The 21621-nt window shown below is 39.6% G+C and overlaps 2 protein-coding genes across 4 annotated transcripts in view; both read left to right on the top strand.

Moving 5' to 3' along the window:
• Positions 1–4535, top strand: part of Dennd2c (DENN domain containing 2C) — a 76886-nt gene extending 72351 nt beyond the window's left edge. For 2 of the 3 annotated variants that reach the window (XM_026394178.2, XM_077791019.1), the window contains 3 exons: positions 888–1127; positions 1359–1445; positions 2768–4535. In XM_026394178.2, the coding sequence (XP_026249963.2) occupies positions 888–1127; positions 1359–1445; positions 2768–2799 (359 nt within the window). In that variant the 3' untranslated portion in view covers positions 2800–4535. The remainder of the gene's footprint in view (positions 1–887; positions 1128–1358; positions 1446–2767) is intronic. The other variant, XM_026394180.2, reaches the window with a different exon arrangement.
• Positions 4536–5573: 1038 nt separating this feature from the next.
• On the top strand, positions 5574–19229 carry Bcas2 (BCAS2 pre-mRNA processing factor). The gene is made up of 7 exons (XM_026394184.2): positions 5574–5750; positions 5852–5944; positions 11640–11710; positions 12758–12919; positions 16264–16314; positions 17366–17446; positions 18895–19229. The coding sequence occupies exons 1-7, from the start codon at positions 5658–5660 to the stop codon at positions 19019–19021; spliced, it is 678 nt and encodes a 225-aa protein (XP_026249969.1). The 5' UTR covers positions 5574–5657; the 3' UTR covers positions 19022–19229.
• The last annotated feature ends 2392 nt before the right edge of the window (positions 19230–21621 follow it).

The following is a 21621-nucleotide window of genomic DNA, read 5'->3' as shown; positions in this document are numbered from 1 at the left end:
ACCTGATATGGTGATTTTTAGATAAATGGAATTTATGTGCTAATGTGACATCCAAACAATGATGACCCATAGATAGCCAGAAAATGCAGGAGGTTGAAAACCAGGCTGGAGATCTAAGACTGAGTATCACCAAAATAACCAGTTCTTTCTGTGTGCCAGTTTGCTTTTTAAGAAAGGGAATATTGAAGAGAAGTGTTCTGAGGATCATACTTAGAAGATGAAGAGGTAAAGAAAAATAAATGTTTGGTCTTAAAGGCAAGACAAGAATCAGGGAATCAGGAGAGTATAAAGTTGAGAGAAGAGAAACATGGTGCTGGGCAGGAATGAAGCACAGAGTTTAAAGAAGGGTAAAAATAGAAAAGTCGATTAGATTTGGTTGGTTCTCACTGGTAACCTTTGAAAGAGCAGTTACCCATGAAACCATAGATGTCCAAAGCAAGATGTAATAAGAGCCGGGCATGGTGGCACATGCCTGTAATCCCAGCAGCTCAGGAGGCTGAGACAGGAGGATCATGAGTTCAAAGCCAGCCTCAGCAATGGCAAGGTGCTAAGCAACTCAGCGAGACCAAGACTCTGTCTCTAAATAATACAAATAGGGCTGGGGATGTGGCTGAGTACCCCTGGGTTCAATCCCCGGTTATCCCCTACCCCCCTACCCCAAGAAAACAAAAAGATGTAATTAGAGTATATGTGGGAGGAAAATGAAGGTCAGAATTAGAGCTATTTGCTTTTTGCTGGTCATGGACCACGCAAGAAAGCTAAGAATGAGCATTCCTCAATGTATTCTCCACCTCTTAATGTATGACTTTCATCCCGAGAGCCCGTGTTCCCAGATACTCAACATTTAGGAGATTTTTCTCTTTTCTTTTTTTTCTTTCATTTTGCAGCAGATGTGACACTCAATTCTCTGGTGTCTGAAGCATTTGTCAGGTTTTTTGTGGAGTTGGTTGGACATTATTCTTTGAACATGACTGTTACTGAGCGTGGGGAGCGTGTATTCCAAAGGGAACCATTCCGTAAATCTCACACATCCCGAAGTATACGCCACTTTCTTGATCTTTTCATGGAGACTCAGATGTTTGCAGGATTCATCCAGGACCGAGAGCTTCGGAAAAGTGGAGTTAAAGGTCAGTTTTAATCCTAGAGTTCTCTTTATTTGGTGATGGCTTAAATAGCATGAATATAATAATATAATCCAAAAACAATGTAAAGCTATAAGGGCTCAAACTTGGAATTGTTCAGTTTGAGAATTATTTATTTTGTAATATTGAAATAATATACTGGTAATAAGAATAAAGTTTTATTTAACTAATTTCCAGAGCATTGAACAGGTTTACCAGCATGAGTTTTCTTTATAGGTTTGTTTGAGGTCCGGGCGCTCCAGTACTTGGAAACAATTCCTGAGTCTGAGCCCAGTGGGGTGAATAGAATTTTGCGGAGTCTTGGTGAGTTGCCATGATTTACTATAAGAGAAATGTGGCTGAAGGGGGGGATGCTCTGCAGTAAGCAAAGCTCATCCCAAAGGCTTTATAATCAGATTAGTGTAACCTCAAGTACACTTGAGCAGAAAGCATGACCCTAGTTCCAAAGTGTTTGGGAGAAAAACTCTCAGAGGTTGGAACCCCCATCAGAGTAGCCTGTTCTGATGAAGCTCGCTGAACTGTCCCTTTATGATATAAGTTTCCATACCATGATTATTAATTCTTTTTAGGCTATGTCTCTTGGATAATCTTATAAAAACTGTGGGCCCTTTTCCCATGCAAATAAATTGTGCATATAATTTTAGGGTGTTTGTAGACCCCCCCAAGCCTATCCATAGACTTCAGATTAAAAACACCTGATTTAGAGGAACTCTGAGGCAAAAGATTATGCACTTCATAAAGAAACAGTTATTTATGATTTTTCAAATAGTTATCCAGTATGGTATAAGAACATTGGTGGGCTACCCTAAAACTGTGAAGAACCTGTATTGCATAATATTTATACTGGTCTTTAAAACGTATGTCCCTCATTTGATCTTGTACCTAACTAGCTGAGAGACCATAGACAAATAATACCTTGGGCTGTTGTTTCATCTTTATACCATGGATTAGATTAGATCAGTGGTTCTCAGATGCACTAAAGACTAATCTCCAGAGAGCCTAAGAAATTTCCTCAGGTTCTATGAAATCTCTGGGGAGTATGCTAGGTGATTTTAAATCTAAATCACTGAATTGGATTATGTCCGAGTTTTTTTCTATCTCTGCAATTAGAAACAGGGATGTTCTGATGGTTAAACACATCAGCTGATATTGGTGTGGCAGCTTTTCATTATCATAACAAAATACCTAAAACAATCAACTTTAAAAAAGGAAAGGTTAATTTTGACTCATAGATTTAGAGGTTGGCTCCAATCCATGGTCAGTTGGCTCCACTCCTTTGGGGCCTGGGGCATGGTGGGAGTGCAGAGCAGAGGAAGCCACTTACTTCATGGAAGAAGCAAAGAGAGACAGAAAGGGGAAAGGGTCCTAATATCCCCTCAAGGTCATGCCCCCCATGACTGGCTTTCTTCTTAAAAGTTCTGCCACTTCCCAATAGTGCCACAAGCTGGGGAACAAACCTTTACTACTTCAGCCTTGGGGTATGCTTGTTCAAACCATAGGACTTGAGATGAAAGCTCAATTTTGGGGATATTTTGAATAGTTGAATTATTAATCCCTTGCCTCAAATAATTTACTTTAAGTGAAAATAAATTGAGAGTTCACTTTTTTTTTTTTTTGCCTTTTAGGAAGCAAAATGAAATTTCTACAGAAGAAATGAAATCTTTACTTGAATGTCTCCATCCTAAATAGAACAGAAAGTGCCAAAAATATATTTTTTCTAAGGGCAGGATGCATTGAAATATTCTATGAAATCCTTGAAATTTTAAAAGGTTAAGGAGCAAGTCAGGCTCTGAAGAAGAAGACTCTCCTGTTGCTGCTGAGTAATAACTGAAGAACTGTTGGGAGTGATCTGGAACTGATGCTCGTTACTCTGCCTCCAGCTTTTCTATTGTGGCCTTTTATGGGCTCATTCTCTGTGTTTTGTGTTTAGTCTGTGAAGGCAAGGGAAAGGCTTGTTGGTATTGCATTTATCCAATAGCTCAAAGATGAGTGTAATGAGAGAAAGGGTGAGTTTTAAGTACTAGAGAGGCCTGATTGAAATGGAAAATATTAGCCTTATACATGTAATTCTCATCTCTGAAATATCATGGCAGCTTGAAACCCATGGGAAGTTGGAGCTTACAAACTGGAATATACTCATCATTTTGTCTCCAGGCTTTTTTGTTTAATGCCTTCCCGAGGGTAACCTCACTTTATGTGGAAACCCTACTTTTTCAGTACTGTTAATTGAGTTCTTTATAAAAGTAAATATTTTGCAGCTTCTCCTCCACAATGTATGGCACTTGAATAACTTATCCCTCACATGTCAGCATTAAATTTTGAGAAATTATAGCTAATATGGAAGTGTCCTTGCAAGGACATTTTTGTGTGTTCACCATTTGCCATGTATTGTAGTATATGTATGTCTGTCATCTTATGCAAGTCTTAAATTTTTGATTTTGTGTCTCCATTTTGCTAATGAAGAAACTGGAATTCAAAGAGGCATAATAATTTGGCCTAAGTTATGCAATTCAGAGCTGATGCTAGAACTTTTATTTTATGAACACAGAGAAATTTGTTAGTCCTACAGATGGAAATTTGAACTCTGTAGGATTATAGCTATTTAAACAGTTTTCCATTAAACATACTAGAGTGAACTTTCAGCTCTGAGGCTAAGGGATTTTAAATTACATGGGCCAAGAGAGGGTTTGTTTTTGTGGTGCTGGGAATATAACCCAGGGCCCCTCACAGGGGCTCTACCATTGGGCTACACCCCCACCATAAGACTCTTCTTCGATTCTCTTAAATCATTGGGCTTTTGACTCTAATTAGATTTGACTCTGAATATGAACATTTCCTGAGCATAACCACTTAGTCACCCAGATCTTTAATATCAAAAGTAGAAGTGATTGGAAAGAGGAATTTGTCAGTGATGGTGCAATTTTCATTGATAATATTATAGAAAATGTCAGTGTTTTTTTTTTAACTTTTGCTCATGGTTTTAACTGCCATAGAAAATATTTATTCATAATTTTAAAATCCTTGTACAGTATTGTCATTGTAACCCATTCAGGTGTGCTTGAATGAATCTGGAGTAGATGCCATTTAAGGCTGGTGCTGTGTATAGTTCCTACAGATGTGGGTCCAGGAATAGAACTGAGCCTGTGTCTTCTAAAATCTTGATTAAGCAGCTTACACTTACCATACTCCTTACCATACTCCTCCCCATTTAATCTCTTCTATTAGTAATTGGGTGTTTATACCATGGGGGTAGAAAGGTTTACTGTGGTGGATCCTGGTTATCCCTCTGCAGGGAGACTTTGCTTCAGGGATGAGTCTTATGTTATCCTTGCAATCTGAAAGTCAGTTCCTTTCCTTGGTCTGTTGTATTTTGTTTTCGTAATGTATTGTGAATTCTGGATACGTTTGTAAAAGAATTGCTCAAGATTTGTATAAAATGTTCTTTTAATGAATAAAAACATTTTTAAAAATGCACAAATCTTTCGGAGAATTTTAAAGAAAATTGTTTAAGATGTAAAGATGTTTTTACTTCACTTAAATCTACACGTAGCACATTTACTTAATAGTAAATTAGAAAAATAATCCAAATCCACCGTAGACTAACCAGGCTTAAATACCGTGGCCAACATTTACAAAGGTCTTCGCAAACAAGACCGGGTCGGTTACACAATGGACAGAGTATGTAGTCCGAGAATCTTCCTTGGCCTTTACCTGCTTAATCAAAGGGAGGCAGCTTAGTCTGGGGGCCAGTAGCAAAGAATATGGCTTTGGCAGCAGCTTGAATGGTTAAGAGGTAATGAGTGCTTTTCTATTACCCCTAGGTCTTTCTTCCCAGTTGGTACTGGGGATTGAACCCAGGGGGCCCTTTACCACAGAGCTACGTCCTCAGCTTTTTTTACTTTTTGAGACAGGTCTATCTAATTTGTTAAGGCTGGCGTAGAAATTTTGATCCTTCTGCCTCAGCCTCCCTCCTGAGTCACTGGAATTACAGGGGTGCTGCACTGTGCCCAGTCTTAAAGGCAAAATGACTGTTTTTTTGTGTGTGTGTGCTCTAAAGGCAAAATGGCAGGGCTTTTAAAAGTGGGCAACAAAGTGCACGAAAATCCCAGCACACGAGTGAAAAGCTTGGGAGAAGGTGGAGGTTAGAGTAAATCGAGCTGAGCTGAGAAACCACTTTCTCATTTCCTGCCAAATCCTGCAACCAGTTCCTCCAGAAATCTGAAGAGGCTCTCCACTAGACTGCTGCCATTCACACACAAAAAAATGCAGCAAACCGAAGACTGAAAATTGGGTCCTTCCGCGGAGACGCGGCGCGTGACGTCACTTCCGACCCAAACGTCACCACCCTACAATTTCTAGCTGCCGAGCTAGCTTGCCTTCAGATTTAGCAACTGGGCATGCGCTAAAAGTCGTCGGGCGGGCGACTGGATTACATCAGCGCAGGGCGCAGGCGTAATCAAACGAGACTGAGCCTGCGCAGACTCAGAAAACAGAGGAGAACCTGAAGTCTCTGGAATGGCGGGCACCGGGCTAGTGGCCGGCGAGGTTGTGGTGGACGCGCTTCCGTATTTTGATCAAGGTTATGAAGCGCCTGGCGTGCGAGAAGCGGTGAGTGCGGGCTGCCCGTGTGGCTGACAGCGCTCACTGGCCGGTGGCGAAGGAGGCGCGTTATAATTTGTCGCTTGTAACCTGGCCCCTGCTTTTTTTAGGCTGCAGCGTTGGTGGAGGAGGAAACTCGCAGATACCGACCTACCAAGAACTACTTGAGCTACCTCACAGCCCCGGATTATTCTGCATTTGAAGTAAGTGTGAGGCTTCAGCCCCGCGTAGGAACGAGGATTCCCGTGGATCTTTATTTTGGGTTGAGAGCTTTAGCTACGTAAATGTGAATTTTAAATTCCAGCTTAATTGTTGTTTTCTTAGCTGCTATGTTTGTCTGAAAACAGCAGATAGCAAGTCCTTGTCCGAGATTCTTACTCTGAGAACTGGAGAAGGAACTCTCCTAATGCACAAACTCTCCTGAACGCTCCTATTGCAAAAATCTGTATGGATAAATTCTCAAAGGGATCCTCTACCCTCCAGATCCACTGTGCAGCAAGTAATCTAGGGTTTTTAATATATGTAGGCTTAATTACCAATGCTCTTTAGAACCACTGGAGGGCGACATTTTTATCAAAGCCTAGATATTTACCAAATGTGTGTGAATGAGTGGACAAACCACGTCTAAGTATATACCATCTTAAATGTTTAACCTAGAAGTGCACCCAAGATACTAGTTAGGATCTAATCAGCTAGCCAAAATGTAAAATGTCATTTCTGGACTATTGGATAACATTTCAACATATTTAGAGGTTTTATTTTCCCCAAATATGTGACCATTTATTTATGAAAGGATTGTGTTATCAAAGGGTAGTACAGGGCTGGGGATGTGGTTCAAGCGGTAGCGCGCTCGCCTGGCATGCGTGCGGCCCAGGTTCGATCCTCAGCACCACATACCAACAAAGATGTTGTGTCCGCCGAGAACTAAAAAATAAATATTAAAAAAAAAAAAAAAGATCTTTATTTTAAAAAAAAAAAAAGGGTAGTACAGAGCTAGGGCTGTGGCTTAATAATAGAGCACTTGTGGAACACGGCAAAGCTGGGGGGTCCAGTGGCCATCACCACACACAAGCACACAAACACCCAAGGTACCAGTTATTTGCTGGTCTGTTTCGTGTTGCACCAAGTATCCTATCCCAGATACCACAGGTCAGTCACTTCAGATGACCTGGTGATGCAGTCAGTAGAGAAGGAAATATATATATGAGGGTGCTGCTGGCATAAGGGGGTATAAAGTCTTTAGTAAATAGGAGTACACACAATAGCATAGTATACCTGGGCATGGTGGCACATGCCTGTAGTCCTAGCTATTCCAGAGGCTAAGAATAACAAGTTTAAGGCCAGCCTGGGCAATAAATGAGCAAGACTCTGTCTCAAAATAAAAAGTTCAAGAAGTTGGGGGTGTAGCTCAGTAGTAGAATGCTTACCTAGCATGTGGGAGGCCCTGGGTTAAATCCCCAGTACCATTAAAAAAAAGCATAGTAAATACATTCAACTAGTAACATAGTTGTATGCCAGGTGCTGATAACGCCAAGGTCGCAGTTCCTTCAGTGCGGGCTGCAGTCTGGCTGGGCACAATTCAGGAGCCACTTGTCAAAAGAAACTAACTTTATTTTTAGAATCACACATGCCAAACAAAACAGCTCCTCAGGAAAAAACCCTCAGAGCCCAACTGCCACCACCGCCTTCCCACAAGCCTCTCACCCCAACACCAGCCTCTCCACCTCCCACAATCCTCCTGCTCTTCAGGCGATTGGCTGGGTTGCGTGGGTGGAGCCAAAGAAGTCCCCCAATGAGCAGCTCGGTGGTTTGAAAGGGCAGGGAAACAGCCCAATGAGCATCACCACAGAGGAGCCAATCAGCTAGATGTTGCTGGGGCCGCTGTGAGCCAATCATCAGCAGGCAGCTGGAAGTTTGCTGGGGCCCCTTCCGATGTGGCTCTCAACAGTTGTATACTGTCATTCTTAAATATTGACTGATAGTGTCATAAAACACATGTATTGCACTATGACATTAATATGACACTAGACATAGATATTTTTCAGCTCCATTGTAATCGTTTGGTGTCACCTTCAAATATGTGGCCCATCATTGCAATTTTCCCATGCTTTCTTTAAGTTGTCTATTATTATTATTACTTGTTGTTTGTTTTGGTGGTACCAAGGATCAAACCCAAGCCCTCATGCATGGTAGTGAAGTGCTCTACCCCTGGGCAACTTCCAAGGCCGGCCGGCCTGCCTTCCTTCCTTCCTTTTCTTTTCTTTGCTTTCCTTCCTTCCTCCCTCCCTCCCTCCCTCCACTGAGCCACATCCCTAGCCCTTTTCTGATATTTTATTTAGAAACAGCATCTCTCTTGAGTTGCTTAGTTCCTCACGAACCTGCTGAGGCTGGCTTTAAATTTCAATCCTCCTTCCTGAACCTCTTTAGTTGCTGGGATTACAGACATGCACCACTGCACCTGTCTAGACTTGAACTTTCCATTCTCCTGCCTCATTCTCCCTTGTAGCGGTGATTGTAGCCATGTACAATCATGCCCCATCATACCACCATTGCTTCCTTATTGTTCTGATTTCTGGAAGTTTTAGATAATAACATTTAATCACAATCTTTTTTTAATATTTATTTTTTAGTTGTAGTTGGACACAATACCCTTGTTTGTTTATTTTTTATGTGATGCCGAGGATCAAACCCAGGGCCTCACACATGCTAGGCAAGCAGTCTGCCACTGAGCCACAACCCCAGCCCTCAATCACAAACTTTGTAGTACTTTAATTTGTTTAATCATTTTCTCTCCCTCTCTTAAATATAACATACTTCCTGTGTTTGTAACTAGCATAATGATTATTTAACCCTTTCTCAATTATACTTGGTAATAGTATACTGGACTCACTATCTCACTTAGTCTACAGAATGGCCCTGTGAACTATATAACTCCTTATTTACCATTTTCAGTGAAACAGGGTCTTGCTCTGTTGCCCAGGTTGGCTGCAAACCCCTAGGCTCAGATTCCTCCTGATTCATCTTCTCACATAGCTAGACTAAAGGCCCAAACTACTCTTCGAGGCTGATAGCTATTTATATCCCATTTTTTAGATAGTAAAACTGAAGTTTAGAAAAACTAACTTAATTCACCAAGACATTGATTGCTTTTCAAACTGCCTTTGAAAACTACTCTCCCTTTAATTAATTTCACAATTATTTTTTAATATCTGGCTGAGTATTAGGGAACAGGATAGGCAAGACCCATACCCTCATAGAGCTTGTATTCTAGAGTATTGAGACAGACAAATCAGAAAATACCAGATTCTTGATAAATGCTATACAGAAAATTAAAATAGTAATGTGATAGTGACTGATTGACTACTCTAGATTGGATGGTTGAGGGAGGCCTTAATTTTAAGCTGCAATGTGACAACTCCCTGAACAGGAACCTTTTTGTCATCTTCATTGCCTGGCACACAGTAGGTCCAGATGATGATCAATGGATGTGTAAACAGCTACCAAGGCAGTTTTATATCATGAATGCTTACCATGTGTTCAACATGCCTAGAGTTTTCTGCTTTGTTTTGTTCTGTGTTTTGATAACTTAGCTTCATGAACCTGGCTCAGTCTTTGGAGCATTGAGCTAAATTTCTAAATCTTTTGCTTACTGGCCATGCAAGTTAGAAAAGGGCTCCTTTGTAACTTGCCTGCATTTTTGTAGGTTCTCTCTTAGCTAATTGTTAGTTGTTATTCTTTGTCATTGTGTATAATCTTGTAGCTAAAAAGCCCTAGTTTTGTGCAAAAATCAAGATAACCGTATGTTTTTCTCTTAAGAGTTGTGTATAGTTCAGCAAACCCCAAAACAGCTTTCTCCAACAAGAAATGCTTAATGTAAAATTTGTCAAAAGAAATGTGGGTTTCTGGAAGGCCTTCTTTAACTTGTTCTACTGAGATTGTTGGGATAGTTGAAGCCCTCAGACAACTGAAATTGTGTGAAGTGACCTAAGTATTACTATAAATAAGTATTTTATTTAAGCAGTTCTTTAAACTCAGGGTAGAAAATATGCAGAATAGAAATGGGATTAGGATATTGAGCAGAACGTTGGACTTAAAAGAGGCATAGCCATAGCACATCTTTACCATAGTGAAATTGCTAAAGCAGATTGCAGAATAAATTACATTTTCTCCTTCCTCCTTTTTCCTCCATTCTTTGCAAAGAATTAGGTGTGAAAATAGCAACCAGGACAAAATAGAAAGTATAGAGTTGGGGACTGGGGTTGTGGCTGAGTAGTAGAGCGCTCACCTAGTAGGCATGAGGTACTGGGTTTGATCTTTAGCACCACATTAAACAAATAAAGGTATTGTGTCCACCTACAACTAAAAAATATATTTCTTTAAAAAAAAGGAAGAAAGTATAGAGTTGGGCTCATAATCTTAAAGCAAAATATTTTATGCCTTAAGTCCTCTCCCTTCTTCCTCCACTGTCAAAAAGTGTTCAGGTTGATAGTTCTTAACCCAGCTTCACTTGACAGTCAACTAATGTTAAAAAGAAAAATAAGACCAGGCATGGTGGCACACACCTGTCATCCCAGTGGCTCAGGAGGCTGAGGCAGGAGGATTGTGAGTTCAAAGCCAGCTTCAGCAAACATGAAGCACTAAGCAACTCAGAGAGACCCAGTCTCCAAATAAAATACAAAATAGGGCTGGGGATGTGGCTCAATGGTCAAGTGTACCTGAGTTTAATCCCCAGTACCCCCCAAAAAATAATACAACTGAGCTCAGTGGTGCACGCCTGTAATCCCAGCTACTTGGGATGCTGAGGCAGGAGATTCCAAGTTTGAGGCCAGCCTCAGCAATTTAGCAAGACCCTCTCTCAAAACTTAAGAAAGATCTGGGAGTAGTAGAGCATTTGTCTAGCATGCACAAGGCCCTGGGTTCAGTCCCCTGTACTGAACCAAAAATAAGTAGGATCATGTCTAGGCTCCACCTGAGACCAATTGAATGGGAATAAGAGAGAGAGGGGTGAGTTTGGGGGTTTTTTGTTTTTGTTTTGTGGTGCTGGGGATTGAACCCAGGGCCTTGTACATGCGAGGCAAGCACTGTACCTACTGAGCTATATCCCCAGTCCAGGGGTGAGATATTACTGGGATTAAAATTATTTGCAGAGTCCCAGAAACACTATTTTTTTTAAATTAATCCTTTCTTTGGAAGTCTAGTAGAGTAGAGGAAGAAGAATGGGAGGGAAAAAGGGGGGATCGTGAACTGAAATTAATTTCCATGCATGTTATTATGAGTTTGTCAGGATGAACCCAGCTACTATGTACAATGATAAAGCTTTAATTATTAAAAAAAAGAAGAATTATTATTCCTTTCTTTTGTGGGCTTCTGTATATATACCACCTTTCCTGCCTGAGTATGAATTAAAGCATGTGTATGTTCAGATCCTAAAAAGAATTTCTCCCCAGTACTGGGGATTGAATCCAGGGGTGCTCTACCACTGAGCTGTACCCCCAGCCCTTTTTATTTATTTATTTTTTTTATTTGAGGCAGGATCTCCTTAAGTTGCCCAGGCTGCTGTCAAACCAAACTTGAAATCTTCCTACCTCAGCCTCCCAGGTCACTGGAACTATAGGTGTGTGCCACCATGCCCAGCCTGGAAAGCATTTAATCCAGAGAAGAATTTAGGGATGGCTGGGGTGTAGCTTAGTGGGAGAGCATGTACTCAGCATGTGCTAGGCCCTGGGTTCAGTCCCCAGCACCTAAAAGAAGAATTGGGAGAAGGAAAATGATCCATTATAATGGGTAATATAAATACCTGAGTAGATTAAATTCATTATTTGGTGATTATTAATTTCAGTTTGATTATTAATTTCAGTATGAACTTGGAAATAATTTTTTCTCTGATTTATATATTAGACTGACATAATGAGAAATGAATTTGAAAGACTGGCTGCCCGACAACCAATTGAATTGCTCAGTATGAAACGGTAAGAATGTTAAAATGGAAATTTAGAAGTTATTTGTAGTAACTCATTAATAATGTGTTGAAATTTATGAAGAGTGTATTTGCTGGCTGTATTGACAGTGTAAAGATACTGAGAACAGAGTAGGCTCTAAAGGCAAACAAGTATTATGTTCCTTACCAATTTTTTTCTGTAGAACAGATATCATTTACCAAAACTGGTAGCAAAATTTTTTGGAGCCTAGGTTTTTCTTTTATATATTAAGATTTTTTCAGAAACATTTTTCTTTTTAAAGATGATAAGGCATGGGGAGGTAGCTCAGTTGGTACAGTGCTTGCCTTGCATGCACAAGGCCCTGGGTTCAATCCCCAGCACCACAAAATTTAAAAAGAAAAGGTGATAAGGCAGAAGCTAGGTATGGTGGCTCATGCTTGTAATCCCAGCAGCTCAGGAGGCTGAGGCAGAAGGATCACAAGTTCAAAGCCAGCCTCAGTAACAGCTAGGCACTAAGCAACTCAGTGAGACCCTATCTAAATAAATAAAATGCAAAATAGGGCTGGGTATGTGCCTCAGTGGTCCAGTGCCCCTGAGCTACTACTGCACAGGATCTTGCAAGTATGAAGAGAGATTGAACTGAACTTCCAGTCACATTTAATAGCTAATATGGTAGTTCTTTATGTGAATATGATATAGTTTACTTAACTGATTTACATTGATGTAAACTTTTTTTTGTTTGTTTGTTACTATATACAATGGTGCTAAATCTCATTTGTAGGAGCTGAGACTGTGGCTCAGTGGTAGAGCACTCACCTGGCATGTGCGAGGCCCTGGGTTCGATCCTCAGCACCACATAAAATAAAATAAAGATATATTTTTAAAATAAATAGATAAATCTCATTTGTAAATTGATTGTGTCTTAGGATTAATAGATTTCTTTTTTTGTAAGGTCTGCATCTTCAGTCTTCTGTAGTTTTATATAGTGTGCATAAATGCATTGGGCATTTTATTGGGAAGAAGCATAAAAACTTGGCAGTATATGTGGGTTTATTTTATTTTGTTGTTTAATTTCAGATATGAACTTCCAGCCCCTTCCTCTGGTCAGAAAAATGACATTACCGCATGGCAAGAATGTGTAAACAATTCTATGGCCCAGTTAGAGCATCAGGCAGTTCGAATTGAGAATCTGGAACTAATGTCTCAGCATGGATGTAATGCCTGGAAAGTATATAATGAGTAAGCTGCTTTTCACCCATCCTACCCAAAGTTTTAGTATTTTTTAAAAGTATGGGAGACTGGGTAACAGACAAGGGATAAAAAATAATAAAGCTAGATTTGACTTGGGATCGTGTCCTAGATCTAACCCCTATGAAAAGCCAGTACTTTGAGACCCATCTCAAAATTTAAGAGTGCTAATGAGGCCTGACTTTTAACTACCACATTTACTGTAGAATGATGTAAGAAAATGGGTTGTGAGGGCCAGTATACAAATCACCTGATAGACTGTAATCCTTAATGTTAGGGATTCTCATTAGTTGATTCTCATTAGTCCCAGTAAACACTGAATTAAATACCATACCATATCTCTAGAAGTATGTATATGTATACACACATACATCTCACATAAGTTATTTTAGAAACAACTAATTCTAGTAGATTTTTTAAATAAAAAACTAATTAATTAATTGTAACTAATTAAAACAAATTTTAAAAAAAAGAGAAAACAAACTGGGCACAGTGGTGCACACCTGGCAGGTGTATCATGAGTTCAAAGCCAGCCTCAGCAATGGCAAGGCACTTAGCAACTCAGGCCCTATCTCTAAATAAAATACAAAAATTGGGCTGGGGATGTGGCTCAGTGGTTGAGGCCCCTGAGTTCAATCCCCAGTATCAAAAAAAAGAGAGAAAATGAGCTTAAGAAGTGTAAAGTATCACGCTTAAGACTCTTTGCTAATAGATGCCAAACTTGAAACTTAAACTCTGTCCTCTGGGCTTCTCTTTATGAGAGCAAAAATAAAAAGGCAGAGCGTCTCCTTGCTTAGCCTCAACTGGGAATGTGCATACCTAGGATCTCAAGAGTTTTCACTGGTGTATAGATATTCATGAATGACTACAAAACATTGCAAATAGTAATTTGGGGGATATAAATAAAGTAGGTACACAGACTCTCAAAATATGGAGTTTGTGAATAATGACAATCAAATATAAATAGAGAACTAATATCAGAAAGGATTTTGCTGGCAAAACAACCCATTGAGCTCTCATTTCTGTTCCAAGTAATGAGCTTTAGCTTTAGTATTTATTCTCTTTCTAGACTTCAGTTTTCTTGTCTGTAAAATTCAATAGTTAGATTATCTCCGTGAGGGGCTGGGGATATAACTCAGCTGGTAGAGTGCTTGCCTCGTAAGCATACAGTCCTAGGTTTGATCCCCAATACTACAAGAAAAAAAAAATTATCTCTGTGGTTCCTTTGAGCCTCATGAGTATATGTAAAACTCTGTTAGACTGTTTCCTTAAACAATTGTATAAAATAAAACCACAATAGATAGCTTTTGTATGATCTTCAGAATTATAAGTTTCTATTGCCAAATCGTGATCCAACAGACAAAACCCAGAATTTGGGAAACTACAAGACAAACATTTCAGCTTCTTTTATGAATATACAAAAGAAAGGAAGGGTCAAAAGAAAGAATAGGATCTGGATGATGAAGAAATTTAAGAGAGAGATCAGTTAGGAAAACTTGTTTCACAAGGAGAACAGCATGATTCCTGTCCTCAAGAAGCTCTATATATTGTTAAGGAAACAAATTCTAGGCCAAGGAACCAGTAATCGGCAATTTGGGTGTCCAAAAATGAAGAACATAGGTACAGGGGAGGAACCATTAAATTCAAGAGAACATTGATTCCGGTCTGCCTGTCTTCCCTGATTGAAATTCTGCCTATCGTACTCTGTGCCTCTTCTTGGTAACTATGGTGGACATTACTCGTTTTTGTCTCCTCCAAACTCAACAGAAGCTTTTCCAGAGGAAGAATACTATGCAAAAATACTATATTTTGTCAAAATAAATTTAAGAAGGAGGATGGAACAGGAAGAAGACAACAAATAACCTTTCAGGGAGAGGATGTTTGAAGATCAAATCATGAGAGAATTGCATTTAGTGCAAGAAAACCAGTCGGTAGAGGTAGGAAGTTGACTCAGGGCAACAGCAGAAAATTTGAGTTAGAAAATCAGGAAACACATGTGAGAAGCTCCAGTTCAATGCCCAGCCCTACAGCACAACTAGGAAACAGTATTAGTCTGGAGCAACAGTACCGTCAGGCCAGAGGTGTTCAAGTGGCTTGTGAATTATGTCTCAGTAAAGCTGTTATTGAAGTCTACCATCAAATCACTTCCAGTGATAATGATCACATGGTACTCTCTATTGAACTTTTCCCCTATGTTAGTTAGAACTGACTTGGACTGATACCTGAATCTCTAGCCTCCTACTACAGCTTCTTTTTCAGTTTTTAGTAAAAACCAGAGTTGAATAAGACAAGATTAATGTAGATATGAAAATCTAGATATAAAAGAATATTGAGAATGAGATCTGGATGATGAAGAAATTTAAGAGACAGGTCAGTTAAGAAAACTTGTTTCGGGCTGGGGATGTGGCTCAAGTGGTAGCATGCTCGCCTGGCATGCGTGCGGCCCAGGTTCGATCCTCAGCACCACATACCAACAAAGATGTTGTGTCAGCCGAAAACTAAAAAATAAATATTTAAAAAAAAAAAAAAAAAAAACTTGTTTCACAAGGAGAACAACATGATTCCCATCCTCAAGAAGCTCCATATTAAAAAATAGGTATATCAGATATTTTTCATCTTCTTGATTGATGAAAAGAAGTTATGACAAGCCAGGAGTGTTAAATGCCTATAGTCCAAGGAGACTGAAGACACGAGGATTATTTGAGCCCTGGAGTTCAAGGCCAGCCTGGAAAGCATAGTCGACCTATCTCCAAGAAAAAAAAAAAAAAAGTCATATAACAGTTTAAGAAATGACATAAGTACTCAAAATGAAAGTATCTGTAAGCTGCTTAGCTGTAGAATTTAAAAGACCTGGAATCCAACCAGGCACGGTAGTGCACACCTATAATCCCAGCAACTTGGGAGGCTGAGACAGGAGGATCACAAGTTCAAGGCTAGCCTCTGCAACTTAATGAGACCCTGTCTCAACATAAAACAGAAAAGGCTGGCTGGGATTTAATTCAGTGAAATGCCCCTAGGCTCAGTCCCTATTATGAAAAAAATAAAATAACCAACCTGAAATGTCTAACACCTGTATTATCTTGATCAAGTTACTTGATCCTTGTAAGCCTCGTTTTATTCACATGTGTAACTGGAATAATAAATCATACCCTATCTCAATTCCTGTGAGAATAAAATTAGCTAATGTTAATGGAGTATCTAATGTATTGGGCACAGAGATCTCATTGTTTATTTTTTTAGTAGGAAAATGTAACTTTGTGTGAACCTAGGTAGTTTAGCTGGTACCATGAGGTCTTAATGTTCCTTAATCTGATTTTCCTTTTCTCCTTCTTTAGAAATCTAGTCCATATGATTGAACACGCACAGAAAGAGCTTCAGAAGTTAAGGTAAATTGTTCTTCCTGTTGTTTTAGAATAAAGTTTAAGCAAACCCTTAATAGACAGTGGAAGAAAAAAGAAAGCAATAAGACTATAGCCATATAACAGTAAACACTGGTCACTCTGTCCAGCATCTAGCACTGGATTTGTCCTTCCTGAGAGGAAGGGAAATAGGCTTAAAATCTGAAAACATTTCTACCAGGTCATACAACTTACAAGTCTGCAGGCATAGAAAAGGGACTTTAAAAGAGGGGGAACATTGTAGAATAACATGTGTAACCTGATTTATATAAAAACCGGTCTTTGCATATGTGTGCACAGAGGAAAGAATCTAGGATACCCACTGTCTTTTTGTTTCCTGTTGCAAACAGCATAATACCTCACACTGGGTAAGTTTTAAAGAAAAGAGGTTTATTTTGGCTTACAGTTCTGGAAATCCAAGGTCAAGGGGTACATCTGGTTATAACCTTGCTGGCAGAGTCCCAGCGTGGTGCAGGACATCACATGGCAAGAGACGGGGAAGTGGCGCAGGTGTGTGTTCAGATCCCTTTCTCACTGTTAAAAAACCTGGTGTATTCAGTATTTGGGGCTCCACACTGTTACTGTCTAATCCTAATCATCTCTCACATTGCAAAGGCCCACCCCAACCACCATAGTTCAATTAACTTTTGACTGTTGATAATGCACAGTGGAGGTTAAACTTCAACATGAATTTTGGAAGGGACAGTCCATATTTAAACTATTGCCCCCACCAAAAACTCAACAGCATTCACTAGGAAGTGGGAGAAATGCAGGGGAGGAGGGACTTCTGATTTATAATTTATGTGTTCATGTTTGGGTGTACTTTTTATTTTAACTAGAAGAAAGCTCACTCCTAAAACTAGTCCATGATTGTGTATGTATCTGTTCTAAGGACATTAAAGGTATTCTCATGTTGACTATTTGTGTATGTGTCTATTTTAAAGAGATTAAAGACATTTTCACATTGACTGTTACTTTTTCTGTTTATTTTACTCTTAACGTAAAAATGTAGTTGCGTTGTGTAAATAACTTTTTGCAGGAAACATATTCAGGACTTAAACTGGCAGCGAAAGAACATGCAACTTACAGCTGGATCTAAATTAAGAGAAATGGAGTCAAAGTGAGTGTCAATAATTCCATCATGTTTCAAACTGTTTATCCCTTTCTGTGATCAGGATTCAAACAGTATTCAAATGGAATTCCACGGGTGTCAGATGCTGTTTTCTAAATCTGCCCTTCACTATTTCAAAATCTGCACCTTTCTGAGTGTAGAAAGCAAAAAAGAGTTACAAACAAGAATTGGACCACATGGGGCTGGGGATGTGGTTCAAATGGTAGCGCACTCGCCTAGCATGCATGAAGTACTGGGTTGGATTCTCAGTATCACATAAAAACAAAATAAAGATTATGTCCACCTAAAAATAATTAATAAATAGATAGATAGATAAGAATTGGATCACAGCTAATGATCTGGTCTTAGAGTATCTGTCGTGTTTTTAGTCCAGTATTTCTGGCTCTTTATAAGACCTACTTGTATTCTAATTGTTTTATTGTTTACTTTTTGTCAGCATTGAGAATTAAACCCTAGGCCTCCCACATGCTAATCTGGCACTCTGTACCATGACTAGCCCCCCCCCCTTTGTGTGTGTGTGTGTGTGTGTGTGTGTGTGTGGTACTGGGGGTTAAATCCAGACCCTTGCATATTCTAGACAAGTGCTACACTCCCAGACCTTATATTTTATTTTGAGACAAGGTCTTGCTGAGTTGCACACACTGGCCTCAAACTTGTGATCCTCCTGCCTCAGCTTCCCAAGTAGCTGAGATTATAGCCTCCTTGAGATTTTTTTAGGGGAAAGGGAGCCTTCCTTAAATCTGCAGTTTATTTTTTATCAGTTCTAGAATTGTTTCCACCATTTTTTACTTTTTTATTAATTATACTTCTTAATTTGAAATAATTATAGATTCACTTGAAATTGTAAGAAATAATAAATGAGGAATGAAATCAACCAAATATGTTATGTCCATGTATGAATATACCACAGTGAATCCCACTTACAAATATAACATGCTAATTAAAACAATAGTAGTAGTAGTAATAGAAGGGAGATCAGTAGAGTATAGCAAGCAGGATGGGGAAATGAGATTGATCAAATTATGTGCATATACAAATACGGCATAATGAATTTCGCTATTATAAAGTGCCAATTTAAAAAAATAATACAGAGGTACTCAGGAGGTTAAAGCAGGAGGATTGGAAGTTCAAAGGCAGCCTGGATGAGGTGAGACACTGTCTCAAAATAAAAAGGCCTAAGGATCTGGCCAGTGGTGGAGTGCTTGGCTGGCATATGCAGAACTCTGGGTTTGGCCCCTGTACTGCAAAAAAATAAATAATACAGAGACTTTCTCTGTACCTTTCACCTATTTTTTTACAATTGTGTCTCAGTTTTTTTTAAAGAAAAGTTAAGTGTTACAACCCTGAATGAAATTGTACATACATTTAAAATTAAATCTTCTAAGAGAAATCTTATATTGAGTAATATTTTCATTTTCTTTTCTTTCATTTTTTAGTTGGGTATCCCTGGTCAGTAAGAATTATGAAATTGAACGGACTATTGTGCAACTAGAAAATGAAATCTTTCAAATTAAGCAGCAAAATGGAGAGGCAAACAAAGAAAACATCCGGCAAGATTTCTGAAAAGACTAATTTGATGGGTAGAAAGGAAGAAAAGTTGGGCTTTCACAGAATGTCAGACGTCTGAACTTTCTCTGAAATATGAAGAACAGCCTCTCGTGGAAACCACTGATGGTCAAATGTTTAGAAACCACAAAAGATGTGGACTTTTGTATTAACTCTATTTGTATATCTTAATGAAATAAAGATTTTCAACTTGGTAGTACTTTTATAGTTGTGGGAAAAAACTTCAGGCTTTCAAAATAAGTATGGCCTTAGAATAGTATTGTTTCATAGAACTGATTTTGAGCTACTTGGACCATGTTTGTAACCAAGGCTTTCAACTGGTACAAGAAGCTGGGAGCTTTTTAGGGGTATGATTTTGTCAGTAAAGAAGTAGTTATACAAGAGGCCAAGGCAGGAGGATTGCAAATTGAAGGCTAACCTGGATAACTTAGACCCTGTCTCAAAATAAAAAAGGCTGGAATGTAGCACAGTGGTAGAGTTCCTTTGGAGTCTGATCCCCAGTATGTGGGGGAGGGAGTAGTACTAAACTCAATTTTTACTACCAAATGTGGTTAATCTTGGTTGTCAGCTTGATTACTTTGAGAAATTCCTAGAAAATTGGTGCCAAGAAGTGAGGTCATTGCTGTGACTGTACTAATGATATAGTTCAGAAGCTTTCAAAATTGGTTTGCAGTCGGAATTTGGAAAAGTTTGTAGAAGCAGACTACCTAAAGCTTAGAATGTTGTAAGCAGATCTTAATGGGTGATTCTGGTGAGGGCTTAGAAGATCAGAATGCTGATAGATAGAAATGTGAATACTAAAAGTTAAGCTCAGGTTTTAGATGGAAATAAGCAATATTGGGACTAAAGGCCACCCACTCACTTTACACTGTTGCAAGGGATTTGAATGCATTTTGTCTGTGCCTGAGGCTTTGTGAAAGGCTGAGTTTAAAGGTAACCAACTAACATGACAGTAAATTTTAAGGCAGCAGAACATTCAGGATATTTCTGGCAGTTTTTAGCCAGAGTTACAGTTAGAATCAGTGGCATAAAACAATAGTGGATTTTAAAAAAAAAAACTTTTGATTCACCAGGCATGGTGGCACATGCCTAAAATCCAAGTGACTCAGGAGGCTGAGACAGAAGGATTGCAAGTTCAAAGCCAACTTCAGCAAAAGTGAGGTGCTAAGCAACTCAAGGAGACACTGTCTCTAAATAAAATAGGGCTGGGGAGGTAGCTCAGTGGTCAAGTGCTCCTGAGTTCAATCCCTGGTACACACCCACCCCCCAAAAATTGCGATTCCCCTTAGAAAAGGAACATGTTTAAAGGTGTTGCCAGGTAGGGCTGTTTTTTAAAAAGCAGATTCTTTGCACCAGAACAATAAAAAAGATGCCTTGAGCATCTCAGAATCTTCCAAGACTCCACCTATCACAGGCTTTTCAGAAGTTACAGAGTATAATCTTATGTTCTTTTGAGGAGAGCCCAGGGTGCATAGAACAATTTAGGGAATGGTTTCCCTGGGATTTGCCTGTGTTGAACCCTCAAGGCCCTGCAGCCTGGTTGAAGTGGGCCCTGGTGTAGCTCATGCTGGAAGCAGTCATTGACATAATCCACAGGATGCTGGTTTTACAGGCATCTAGAATGCAAGACTCATGGGGTCTTGGAAGCTTCCACTGAGATTTCAAAGGAGAGCATGGGAGGCTAGGCAGTGTGTGGCAGGGTCAGTTTCTGCAAGCAGCCCCTACTGCAGAACACAGAGTGAAGCCGAAGCTACAGTGGATACCCCAGGAAGCCGAAGATGCCAGAATGAGGAATGCCTGCTGAGGGAATCCAGAAGCAGCAAGAGAGCTAACTGAAGAGAGTGGCCATGGTGGCTGCAGCCAGCAAGCTGTAGGGGTGGTACTCTCCAAGCCCTTCAGTAGTCAAATCACCACCATATGCCCTGGATGCTGGGCACGAAGCTGTAGCACTTAATGTTTGCTCTGCTAAGTTTCAGTCTTGGTCTGATGCTGTCCATGCCCTTACTCCTTCTCTTGGGAATGGGAATGTTTACCCTATGTCATTGTATCTTGGGAGTATGTAACTTGTTTTTAGGATTTTTTTAAGAGCTGGGGTTGTGCTTAGTGGCAGAACACTTACCTAGCACATGTGTTCAATCCCCAGCACCACATAAAAATAAATAAAGGTCTTGTGTTTCTCTGACTAAAAAAAAAAAAATTAAAGCAAAGGATTTTTGTTTTAAAGGTTCAAAGCTAAGAGTTTGCTTTGAGTCTCAGAGGAGACTTTGGATTATTGAGCAAGGTTGGAATAATTAAGACTTTGGAGACTTTTTTTGCGTTGTGAAATTGACCTGAACTTTTGGGGGCCAGGTACAGAACTCTATAATACGGACCTTCAAAGGCCCACATATTGACAAATTGGTCCCCAACCAGTGATGCTGTTGAGAGGTAACAGAATCTTTAGGAGGTGGAGCCTACTGTAAGAAAGTGAGGTCACTGGAGGTCTGCCCTTAAAGGAGATCCTGGCACCTCAGCTGACCCCTCTCTCTTGCTTCCTGGGCCTCTTCCACCACACACTCCCACTGTCATGATGAAGTGTCTCACCACAGGTCCAAAGA

This window comes from Urocitellus parryii, chromosome 11 (assembly GCF_045843805.1).
Source record: "Urocitellus parryii isolate mUroPar1 chromosome 11, mUroPar1.hap1, whole genome shotgun sequence".
In the NCBI taxonomy this organism is placed as follows: domain Eukaryota; kingdom Metazoa; phylum Chordata; class Mammalia; order Rodentia; family Sciuridae; genus Urocitellus; species Urocitellus parryii.
The sequence above is the reverse complement of the archived record's forward strand: the minus strand, read 5'-3'. Positions and strand labels throughout refer to the sequence as shown.